Raw genomic sequence first — 12929 nt, 5'->3', positions numbered from 1 at the left:
ATGTGGGATCTTCCAGGACCGGGGCACGAACCCGCGTGCCCTGCATCGGCAGGCGGACTCTCAACCACTGCAACACCAGGGAAGCCCTAAAGCCATTTTTATTATGGGAAATATCACTGTTTAAGGTTCCATACTTAACTGTTGGCATAGGAAAACAGCAGGGATGTGCTTTAGCACAGGCCATTTATATATTTAAATCAGGGCTTCCCTGGTGGCGCAGTGGTTGAGAGTCCGCCTGCCGATGCAGGGGACGCGGGTTCGTGCCCCGGTCCGGGAGGATCCCACATGCCGCGGAGCGGCTGGGCCCGTGAGCCATGGCCGCTGAGCCTGCGCGTCCGGAGCCTGTGCTCCGCAACGGGAGAGGCCACCACAGTGAGAGGCCCGCATACTGGAAAATAAATAAATAAATAAAATAAATTTATATATTTAAATCATTAACCTTACCCCATCATAAAACAATGGCATCTAGAAACAATCCTGCACATTTAATGAGTTGTGTTTGCTTGTCATTATCACTCATCAAACCATGAATTGTTGCAATTCACACGGAGGTGTGTCGCTCTATGAAGCCAGGTGTGTATGAATGCCACATATCTGGGACTTCCTGAAAGGATGATGATGACAAAATTTATTATTGAATTTCTGGTTTTGTGAGTTTTTCTGGACATGATGAACAGCCTTGATGAAAATGTTAATGTTTGATAGTATGAAATATTGAATAATCAAATGCTAAGGTATTTGAATCAGGAAAGGCAAAGGTTTGTTGTAAAGTTTAACATGTACGTGAAGTAATCCAGGCTATCTGTGTGATTTGGGTAAAGTCATTCTGATTAGGGGGACATTTTCTCCCTCCTGACCTTTTTTCACACATGTGATTTGGGAATAAATGAGTTGAAGCCTGTAGAATGATTTAAATTCCTGGCTATGGCTCTGTCTAGTCCCAGTAACCTAGCACATACCCCCTCAAAGGACCATTCGTGGAGCCTTGATTTTTACCTCCACCAGAACTGCAAACCTGGCGGATCTTGCAGGATTCCCAAAGACTGCCACTTCTCCTTTCTCGGTCACCGCTGAGCTAGCAGCATCCTGGTCCACAGCCGGTTGCTGTCCGAGCATCCCCAACCTTGCAAGAGCGAATAGCAGATCCCAACCTGGATCTCTGGTGCTGGGACAGCTCTTCTTGGCAGCCCCAAGATTCAGCTGTGGCCTGGACCTTCCCTGTCCTCAGGCCGGCCCAGACAGCAGTGCCCCCGTGCCAGCTACTGGACTTAATTACGGTCACTTCATAACATCCCTGGCAGGCTTCCACCTCACAGGACAATTTTAAATGATAATGAAGTCAGGCTTCTTGCTTAAGGGGGGCGTGGGGAACAGCGTGTGATGGGTGGAGGGGAACTGATGTCTGTAAGCCAGCATTAACATTTTATGTCTTGAAGCATAGACAAAGCAGTTGACCTCTGTCTTAGTCCGTGAGGACTGCTCTGACCAAATACCATAGACTGGGTGGCTTAGTGACTTATAAACAACAGATGTTTATCAGGTAATTATTTCTCACAGCTCTGGAGGCTGAAAAGTCCAAGATCAAGGCTCCAGGAGATTCGGTGTGTGGTGAGAACCCACTTCCTGGTTCACAGGTGGCTGGTTTGTCACTGTGTCCTCACATGGAGAAAGGGGCAAGGGAACCCTCTGTGGCCCCTTTTATGGGGGGCTGATCCCATTCATGAGGGCTCCACCCTCATGATCTAATCACCTCCCAAAGCCCCACCTCCTAATACCATCACCTTGGGTGTTAGGTTTCAACCTATACATTTTGGAAGGACACGAAAGTTCGGTCTCTGGAAACCTCTGTATTCTTACCTTAGCTTTGGAATTCAGGTGTGATTACAGATAGGGAGATGGAAAAGGCAAGAGTAAAGGAAACACGTTGGGGCTGAGGTGATCACAAAGTAAAATCGCAGCTCATGCCATTTGCTCAACAGCCCTGCTAACTAGTCCTGGGAGCTTTTCTTAGCTCCATTTTACAGCTGAGAAACGAAACCAAAAGAGGGTAAAGGGCTTGTTCCAGCTCATCTGTGACAAACACCCAGATGTTTGCCCCCAGGTCCAAATCCAGGGTGCTTTCTCTTCTCGTGCCCATCCTCCTAAGCCCTGCTTTGGGAATCTTGTTAGCATTCTTTAGCCTTACGCTTCACGTCATTCCTATGAAATAATTGTTCTGATAACTAAGAATCAACACGATTTGCATTTTAGGCACCAAAGGCCTGAAACCCAAAGAAGCGGGGAGCTTCAGCTTAAAACTGAGTCCTTCCAGCTCTAGGACAAGACATGGTTCCGTCCACTGCTCCCAAGCTGGAAATGCATGTTTTATGCAGAATAGTGTTTGGTAGTTTCCCAGTGAAAAATCAATGGTGCAATCATAGTGGCTGCAGAAGCAGCACGAGGCAGTGTTGTTGGCTGACATTAATCATTGCACAGCCGTAAAAGAGAAGGAGCTTTTTGCTTACCTTGTTGGAGTGCAGTGACGCAGCAGAGGGAAGAGGTATGATTCCCGCGCTCCATCATCTGTGTCCACTCAGGGAATCCGAGATCAGAGGCAGCAGTGAACACCAATGTGACTGTCGGCTTCTGAAGACAGACACGCCTGCGGCCCACTCACCTCGACCTGGGCCCGAGCTACTTTAATCACTTCAGCCCCTAAGAGGGCAGGAGACAGGCTTTAGCGTCTGTTAGTATCTCCCCTAAGAGGCCGGATGAGGCAAGATATGAGATCACAGAAAATGAGACACATCCTGACTCCAAGCAGACATCATTTCTGTGTCTCAGTCTTGAGAACGTCATTGTCACAGCCGGGACTCAGCCTAGATGCAGCTTAAGATCGTGGTCCCTGAGCAGACTGCCTGCCTTTGCATCTGGGCTCTGCTGCTTAGGGTCTGTGTGGCCCTAGGCACGTTGTTTAACCCTTTTGCTCCTCAGCTTTATCATCCTTGGTATGAGAATAATACATAATAGCACCCTCTATGGAAGGCTATTGTCAGGGTTAAATGAGTTGCTGCACGGGAAGCACTTAGAAGTGGGAGTAAAGTAGAAAACCCATGAGAGTAAATGTATGAAATCAGTGCTTCCTCTTCCTCTCTGCCCACCTTACAGCCTTGGAAGCGGTCTAAGCCACTTAGATCACTTAAAATGAGGCACCCACGAAAGTCTCTTCCAGCTCGAGGCTTCCCTGGTTCCGTGTCAGGCCTCGAATGGTTCTCCAAGAGTGGGGAGGGGCCGCGCCAGCATCCTCAGGGAGCTTGTTAGAAATGCAAATTCTCTGGTCCTTCCCGGGTCTTACTAAATCAGCAACTCAGGGTGGACCCAGAAGTCTAGGATTTAACATGTGCTCCAGGTGATTTCTAACGTTGGAGAAGCATTGTCTCAGAGCCTTCTCCTTACTGAGAAACGTGAAGCCACATTCAGGAACCTCACATTCGGGAACCCCGCCCGTGGTGCTACCGTGGTCACAGTACCTGCAGGGGCCAAATGTCTTCATTGTTTCCTTTGACGTGTGGGCCGGTTGGAAGAAGAGCATTTGGAGGGAATTTTTAGTTCCTCGGTACAACCAGCTCAGTCAGTGAAGAGAAGAGAGATACTTAGAATGAGAGGAGAGTCCTGGCTGGGGCAATTATGATGCAAGGGGCTGAGTTTTAGACCCCAGTTTGTAGATTATTTGACCTTAGATCAGATTTTCACCTCCCATCCTGTGCTGGGGTCCAAATAAGTCTGTAAACTGGAGGTTGCAGCTTTGTGATTCGGGACCTTGGAGGGTGGCCTCCAGCTGCATTTTTTTCTTTTTTTTTTAATTTGAGTCCAGCTAGGCTCATAAGGGAACTCTGAGAAGTCCTCCTTTGACATGAAAAGACTATTAGGCAATAAAAATTGGTCAACAGTGTTTGCTGAGTTTTCCCAAAATTCAAGCTATTACCATAAGTAATCACTGCAGTCTTCTAAAGCGGAAAGAGTAATAAGGGGATAGACTTTGGCATCAACCTCCAACTCTCTCCCCACTCCTGCGTCTCATTTCATGTATTTTCTCCAGGCTCTTTCCCCCTGTGTGATCAACCAACACAAATATAAAACACAACATTTCTAAAATACACTTCTTTGATCTTCTATAGGGCATATTTCTTGTTACTTACTTCTTGAGTAACAGTGAAACCATTACTTTTCCAGTTTTCTTCCCAGGCTGAAAACTGTGAGTCAGCTCACAGCCTTCTGATGCATTACAACATCTCTTGGGTCTGCTTCTTAAGAGTCCTTCTATTTTAAAGGCACAACCCGGTTCAAGTTCTTATCATCCCATGGCCGGGTGGGCTCAGCAACCTTTTGGCCATACCCTTGATGGACCAGCCTATTCCCCACCTACCCCGCAATGCACATACTTCCGTTGCCATGGCATCACCTCTCAAAGACTTCTTTCTTATCATGTCCTTCAGGCCTTTGACGAAGAACTTGCTCTGCCGTCATTTTGTCTATTCTGTCAAATCTAAGTATCTCTGCCCAGCCTCCAAGCTATGGGCTAGATCTGCCGCCCATTTCATCAAGAGAAGTCTTCATATTCGTTTTCATTCCAGAAAATCCACATGCCATTTTCATCACTCCACTTACTTCTTCCCACCTCCAGTGCACCGTGCATACCACCTTCCCCGTGCTACCCATGATACACTTCGCCCATCCCATGTTTTTCTTCCTCCTTTCCTTCCATTTGTCCTCATCTCCTGTGGCGGAGCTCTTATTAAACATTGCCTCCGGTCCCCTCTGTCTTTATATGTCCTGCTACTGCTATATCCACACTCACACCTACCTTGCTTTGCAGATATCCCTAAGCAACTTTCATATGTAAATCCTCATCTGGAGAGTTTACTGCTGAAGATCAGAGGCAGCAGAGAATTTTCCATTTCTTTTGTTAGTGTTACACTCTGGGGGATCGGTCCAGAGAGTTGAGGTCAATAGAATGAAAGCTCAGCATGAAGTGGGTCCTCACTACATGCTATCCACTGATGGCAAAAAGCTTGCTTGATCCTCTGAATACAACCAGGGGAGAAAAAGCAGTTAGGAATCCTCCTAACTGAAGCATATTTTAGGGAGCTCTAAGGAGACCCAATTAGAAACCATCTTTTCTGTTTTCATGTGAATGGTAAGAGCTCGTATGTGAAAAAAAATCAGGCTAACTGTGGTTTTTGGATGGCTGCACGCTTCTCTTCTGCTCTGAATGCTTGCCTGGTTTGCATTATGATTTCCTTCCTTGTTGGAAAGCTACATAGACTTTCTCCCTTTCTTTGGAAGAAGTAGGACCTGTTGGAAATGTGAGGCTCCAGGATTGAAATGCAATGGCCTTGGCTGTAGTGCTCTGTAGTGCATTTCTCGACAGGTCCTGAAAAGACTATTGAATTCTGGCCTGAGCTTTTTTTTTTTCTGCAGTATTTGGATGGGTTTCAGCTTCCATGTTTGGCTGGATAATCGAAATAGGTTTTTTTTTCTTCCTCAGCAATCGTATGTACAATTTCATCCTTTACAGTTCAAATGGCATACTTTACTACTATGCAGATACGTTTGAATGCAATAGAATCATAGCTCTTTCACAAACAAACAACACATCTTTTAAAATGACATAGAAACAGGTGAAAATATAAACTGGTCGTACTATCCTGGTAGAAAAACTGGCAGGTATGTGGTGAGTTTGCTAGAGGATACCAACTTACATTGAAGATCTTTTTTAAATTAAACACAGGCATTTTGCAAACCAAAACTACAATGAGGTATCACCTCACACCGGTCAGAATGGTCGTCATCAAAAAATCTACAAACAATAAATGCTGGAGAAGGTGTGGAGAAAAGGAAACCCTCTTGCACTGTTGGGGGAAATGTAAACTGATACAGCCACTATGGAGAATCCGCAACGGGAGAGGCCACAGCAGTGAGAGGCCCGCGTATCGCAAAAAAAAAAAAAAAAAAAAAAAAAAAAAGAGAGAGACACATGTATCCCAATGGTCATTGCAGCACTATTTACGATACAATAACCAGGACATGGAAGCAACCTAAATGTCCATCGACAGATGAATGGATAAAGAAGATGTGGCACATATATACAGTGGAGTATTATTCAGTCATAAAAACGAACAAAACTGAGTCATTTGTAGAGACATGGAAGGACCTAGAGTCTGTCATACAGAGTGAAGTTAGTCAGAAAGAGAAAAACAAATATCGTATATTAACGCATATATGTGGAATCTAGAAAAATGGTACAGATGAACCAATTTGCAGCACAGGAACAGAGACACAGACATAGAAAACAGACGTGGACATGGGAAGGAAGTGGGGTGGCATGAACTGGGAGGTTCTGATCCACATATATACACTACCATGTGTAAAATAGCTAGCTAGTGGGAACCTGCTGTACAGCACAGGGAGCTCTACTCAGTGATCCGTGGTGACCTAGACGGGTGGGAGGGGGGTTTGGGAGGGAGGTCAAGAGGGAGGGGATACATGTATACATATAGTTGGTTCATTTCATTGTACAGCAGAAACTGACACAGCATTGTAAAGCAACTATACCCCAGAAAAAAAAAAAAAAACAAAAACAACACAGGCATTTTGGAAGAACTTTTACTTAATTGGAAAATTTCTCCCCTCTTTTATTTCATACGATGAAAACATTCTATCTCGTCATCTCTGAAGTGTCTGTGGCATGGTGCGAGTGTGGTAGGCTAGGAGTTTTGATGCTCTGTTTTGATGCTCTCTGATAATCTTCAAAGGGCTGCTGGCCTTGGAATCTGCTCCGTCTCTAAAATTCTAGCTTTAGTGATCAGATAACCCTGCTTTTCTTTTTCTTTTTTTTCTTTGTGATGAAGGAGGAGAGGAGCTGAAATGTGTTTTTATTCTGCAAAATACTTGAGATGGCAGAATCCCAAATGTTGCATTTTGTTCTAGAAATGAGAGGCTCGTCAAATGATAGACTCCTTCAAGCTAAGGAAGAGAAATTAACAAGTCAGGGGGACCAGAGTCCCTGAGTGACGTGGCATCGGTGGGTGATCGTGCAGTGCTGTCTGTTAACAATGCTGGCATTGTGCCTTCCAGGGTCCCTGCAAGTCATGAACAAAACCAGAAAGATTATGGAGCGTGAGGGGGCCACCTTCACCAACGCCTTCGTGACGACGCCCATGTGCTGCCCCTCCCGCTCCTCCATGCTCACGGGCAAGTACGTTCACAACCACAACATCTACACCAACAATGAGAACTGCTCTTCCCCCTCCTGGCAGGCTGTGCATGAGCCGCGGACTTTTGCTGTCTATCTGAACAGCACCGGCTACAGAACAGGTAAAGGGGGAGCTTTCCAGCCCGGGAACCTGTGGAAGATGCACTGTCTGGTGAAGCGTATGGCGTTCCAATCAGTCCCTAAGTGGAAGGAGCCGAGGCTAGTCTCTCTCAGCATCCTCCCCGTCCCTTACTTTTCTCTCTAATGAACGTCCCAGAGAGAGGTCCCTTAGAAAAAAGTCAGTGATTCTCAGCAGACACGTTAAGAAAGTATTGTCCCCATCAGAGCAAACGGCAATTGGAATTTTCCAGGAGAACCTGCAACGGAAGTGTTTTCATCCCGTGAACGAGCTTACCTCAGCCTTCCAAATCTCCAGGCATCCCAGCGCAGCTTGAGGCTTGTCTTAATTGTTGGCAAATTCTTGCCGATTGGGTGAGAAATCATCAAGCGCTTTGAAATTGCTTAACACCTACCCCAGGATCTGGGACACAATAGATTATCAAAATTATTTACTGAATTCGTACGTAACTGAAAGAAATCACCCAATGAGGTGTACCTTATTAATTCATCTATTTATTTACTCATAATTAATAGGATTGGGAGTTTCTTTAGCTTAGTTTTTGTGACTCATCTCCCAGGAAAGGAGGGCATCCCAACTGCTACATCTTCTATTACTGTTTAACCTACATAGGTGAGCAGTTCGGTTAGTTGGTCTTTTGCAAACTGGGGACCTCCTTCCAGAGAGGTCATGAACATCATACCAGTCTAAGAAAGAAGCAAGGCTCCTTCCTGTCAGGTTGCCCCCAAAGCCTTTATTCTCCTAGCATTTATATGCTCTCCTGGGGTTTTCCGAGCATTTCTTAATGAAAAGAAACAAAAGATATTGATAGAGGGGCTGTAATGAAAAGTAATTTTTTCAGAACCAACTAGATGTATTCATAAGAATTAAGGGTGTCATAATTAAAGCTTGTTGGAAAAGATTCTTAGGTCTGCAGATTCTCTATTCTGAAGATTTAAAAGGAAAGGATATCAGATAAATGTATTCTCTCAAATCTCTTTTAAAAATGAAATTAATCTTTTCCACTGGACTTAGGAAATACGTGGCCATTTGCTTCTTTGCAGAGCACCTTGTGGGCACTTAATACTTGTTATTTATGGATGAAAATATTGATTGTGGATATGATAGCACTGTCATCCACAGGCATTCGAGAGCTCCACTCACAGAAGAAACTCCTCCCATGAGCCTCAAGGCTGTTTGCTTATGCTTCAGAAAGAAACTAGGTCACTCAGAGTGCCTTATCCTGAGTGTGTTTTCCCACATAAGTGATTTAAGTTTATAGCACCTTTCACCTGCGAGCTCTAAAGCAATTTGCAAATCTATCAAACATCCCTGTAGGGTTCATAAACAGCAAATGTACTTAGCTCCATTTTATAACTGATGTGGGGATTTCAAATACTGTGTGACCAGCTCAGAAGCAAAATCAGAAATGGTCCCCTGATGCCTGATTCCCGATTTTGACCACCAAATTGTGTTTCATTTGCGAGGAGCATTGTATGAAATCAGTGCCTTTCAACTCCCAGGCTCCCTTATAACTTAATTCCTAGTAGCAGACATAGAGAGACGGAGAGAGTTGGAACCTAGGGAATTACAACTCTCACTGTATCCAGACCGGTGTGGACGGTGTCCATCCTAGGAAATGGATATGCTGGTGACACAGAGAACCCTGCCCAGAACTTAGAACTGTCGATTAGGACTTGCTAATTCATTTCAGGGCTAAATCAAGAAAGGGCAAAAAGAAGATAATAAGTTCTGGAGAGATAGTGAACAGCAGTGTGGCTATAGTTAACAGTATTACATTGTGTACTTGAAATTTGCTAAAAGGCTAGATCTTGGGTGTTCTCACCACAAAGAAAAAAATGGAAACTAGCAAAGATGTGAAGTGATGGATATGTTGATTGGCTTGGCAGTGTTTAATATTTCACAATGTCTAAGTATAGCGGACCATCAGGCTGTAAACCTTACAATTATTTTTAAAGATTTTTTTGTTATTTATTTATTTTTGGCTGCATCGGGTCTTAGCTGCGGCTCGCAGGCTTCTCTCTAGTTGTGACGCGCAGGCTCCAGGGTGCGTGGGCTCTGTAGTTGTGGCGCCCGGGTTCCAGAGCACGAGGGCTCTGTAGTTTGCGGCACGCAGGCTCTTTGGTTGAGGCGCGCGAGCTCAGTAGTTGTGGTGCGCGGGCTTAGATTCTCCCCGGCATGTGGGATCTTAGTTCCCCGACCAGGGATCGAACCGCGTCCCCTACAGTGGAAGGTGGATTCTTTGCCACTGGACCACCAGGGAAGTCCCACCTTACAATTTTTTTTTGTTTTTTTTTTAACATCTTTATTGGAGTATAATTGCTTACAATTTTTGATTGTCAATTATATCTCAGTAAAGCTGGGCAGTGGGGAAGAAAGGGGAAAAAAGGGAAATTGATATTTGATGCTTGCTTCCTCTTTACCAGGCACTTTAAGTTTTCTCACCTAATTCTTCCGGAAACTTTGAAAGGATTTGCCCATATTGCCAGTGAAGAAACCGAAACTCAGGAGGGTTTATCTGAGGTCGCAAGCTAGTCCGTGACAGACTGAATCCAGCACACCGGACTCCAACATCTTTCCTCTTTCTTTCTTTCTTTCTTTATCTTATTTCTTTACATATATTTCTATCATGCTTCATTCCGAAGTGCCTGGCAGAGACACATCAAACATAATAAGATACAGAGCAATAAGGACACTGTCGAATGGAAATGAAGGGTAGAAACAGTTAAAATCAAGGCAAAGGTTAATATGCAAACTGCAGGCATACCACGGAGTTGTAGAGAAAGGCTGCATATTTGGAACTAACTTCCAGATGGCAAAAGCAAAAATGGAAATGCCATCCATTACACAGCTCACTGGGTCAGCAAGGAAAAACAAATCTGTTGCTTCTAAGAAGTGGAGTGTCCTCTGGTACTTGTTTCAATTATCCTATGCTGTGTCCACCCTACAAGAGCTTGAATAAAACTCAGAGATAATTTAGTTTGTCAATTCCTTTGTTCTCAGACGAACAAATTTAGACCTACAAGATTAAGGTGACTTGCTGAAGTGACACATCTGATGTTCTAACAGGAAGAGTGGGCAGCAGTAGTTTGGTCTTCAGGCCTCTTTCCAGTATGCTACCCCAACCTTATGGGTTAGGTCTAGGATGAAGCTGCAGACCATCAGGCTTTCCCGGGGACAACTGTCAGTCCTTTGGTGCAGCCCAGTAGGCCTGCTTCAGTCAGTTGTCTTCTTCAGGGAGAGGAGATTTGCTCCTGGAAACTAACTCAGATTCTGAAGCCAACCTTCTTCCCAGGGGTCTAGACACTTAGGTAATAATGGAATTTATAGTGAGTCATCCTGTAAAGTAAAAGGAATTCTTTAAGGGAAACAGGACTTTTCCAAACACTTAGGACTCGTCCAAACACTTAGCTATGAATAGAAAACGGATGATATACACTCAGGAAAATAAATTTTGATGTGCCCATTAGTAAATCAGAGAAATTAAAAATTGGAAGACTAAAATGGCAGTGATAATGAGCTACATAATTTAAATTCATCTTTGATGGGAAAATATTGACATGTCTCAGACAATTAGGAAGTAAAGATGTCTCTGTGACAATAATTATCGATCCAACCAGGGACAGAGACCCATTTGAAAATCCACAGATAAGCACATCAGGTTGACAGACATCTTAGGAGGTTAAGAGAATTGGTGAGTAGGTATTAAACCAGCATATTTATGAGCCACTAAACTAGTTGGGGAGGTGGGAGGAGCCAATATATAAAGATCTTAATGTTTTCCTAACAGTGAATACGTTATTTGGAACATTTAGCTGAGAACCTAAGAAAAATAATGACAGAAACTGAACTAAGTATTATACATAAATATCCATCTAGAGAAAAGCACAAAGCAGCAATCAGTTTTATGAAGAACAACTCAGAGAAGACAAATTACTAAGAGGCTTATTTTGGGAGGCATCCAGAATACATGGATTTAAATGAATTGAATTGATCCAATATTGTATTTACCATTATGTGACATGATTTTTCTTTTTCAGAACCAAGGCATATTTTTGGACTGGCTGTAACTTAAATTTTTCTAACTTTACTCATGGAAAATATGACTCTACAACAGCTTAAATGTTTAAGAAGGGAAAATACAGTAACGTGTCTATTGCATTTTATGTTCTAAGTATAGTGGGAACGATACTGGATTATCTATCATAAAAAGGAAAATTCTGCCTGACTATCTGCTCAAAAAAGTTTTAGTTTAAATTTCTTGTGAGGGTATAGACATGAATGTAAAACCTGGCATAAATTTTAAGGTAAGAGTAATAATCCATGGTTTTTTTTTAACATCTTTATTGGAGTATAATTGCTTTACAATGATGTGTTAGTTTCTGCTGTATAACAAAGTGAATCAGCTATACGTATACATATATCCCCATATCCCCTCCCTGTTGCACCTCCCTCCCACCCTCCTTATCCCATCACTCTACGTGGACACAAAGCACAGAGCTGATCTCCCTGTGCTATGCGGCTGCTTCCCACTAGCTATCCATTTTGGTAGTATATAGTAATCCATATTTGAGAGGTAGCATCAAGTGTTAGAAAAACCCCTGAACCGGATGGTGGAGAACTGGAGTCACATCCTTACTCTGCCTTAAACTTGTTTTGAGAACTTGTCCAGCCCAGTTTTCCAACCTATATAATGCAGAGATTTTTCTCCTGTCCAAAACTATTATACATTGTAATTTTACTATAATCACTGTAATCATATTAATTCCTTTAAAAATGGTAGTGTTCAAATTATAATCATAATACAGGATATGTAAAATCACATGTGAATTAAATTTTAGTCATACTAGTTCTTCTTCAGATCACTGGGGTGAAAGGGCCAATATTTAATAGAGAACTGCAATAAAAATTTTTGGGGAGAATTCTTTTTGTAACAAAACAACGTAGACAAATTAATCAATTTTCTAGTTTCGTGTCTTTTTACATTACACAATTTATTTATGTTACTTATAGCAAGTATATTGATTCTCTAATATGAGATGTTTTGAAATGTAGAGTTCACTAAAAGTAAGACAAAGTAATCTTCTTATTTTTATGAATTATGGTATTATCGATTTTTGATAAGTACACAAACATACGATATAGCATACCGTAGTATGCTATTTATTGAGCCACACTATGCTTAGAACTATACTAGACATTGGTGTATGAAGAGATATAAAGTAAGATTCCTGTCTTTGCTACACTTACAATCCAGTTGGGGAAGCCAGACTCATGTGTACGAGGTCACCTAAGAGCAGATCATAATTTTAACTTGGTTCAAAATTATGTAAATTTTTAGTTACTACCAGTGAAGTCCTGACCTCCCAAATCTAATAACACATGGAGTAAAAGCTCAATTAGTATATCATTTGTTATATTCAATAAGATTTGACTTGCCTACAGCATCAGAAATCTTTTGTCTATGTGGGTACTATTGCCGACCTAAAAATAAATGCTTTTGCCTCAAATGGCTCAAGGGAATTTTTCTAAGTATTATGTAACAGGTAGTCCTGG

General features: G+C 42.8%; 1 protein-coding gene across 7 annotated transcripts in view; it reads left to right on the top strand.

Annotated features, from left to right (window-relative positions):
• LOC102978220 (extracellular sulfatase Sulf-1) overlaps positions 1-12929 on the top strand; it is a 161794-nt gene that overhangs the window by 94929 nt on the left and 53936 nt on the right. For 5 of the 7 annotated variants that reach the window (XM_055091091.1, XM_055091089.1, XM_055091088.1 and 2 more), the window contains one exon: positions 7117-7356. In XM_055091091.1, the coding sequence (XP_054947066.1) occupies positions 7117-7356 (240 nt within the window). Of the gene's footprint in view, positions 1-7116; positions 7357-9976; positions 11681-12929 lie in introns of those variants that run through there. The other 2 variants (XM_055091092.1, XM_028500388.2) reach the window with 2 other exon arrangements.

The sequence above is a fragment of the Physeter macrocephalus genome, chromosome 15, assembly GCF_002837175.3.
Source record: "Physeter macrocephalus isolate SW-GA chromosome 15, ASM283717v5, whole genome shotgun sequence".
Lineage (NCBI taxonomy): Eukaryota > Metazoa > Chordata > Mammalia > Artiodactyla > Physeteridae > Physeter > Physeter macrocephalus.
Note: the sequence above shows the minus strand (reverse complement) of the source record. Positions and strands in the feature narration are given on the sequence as shown.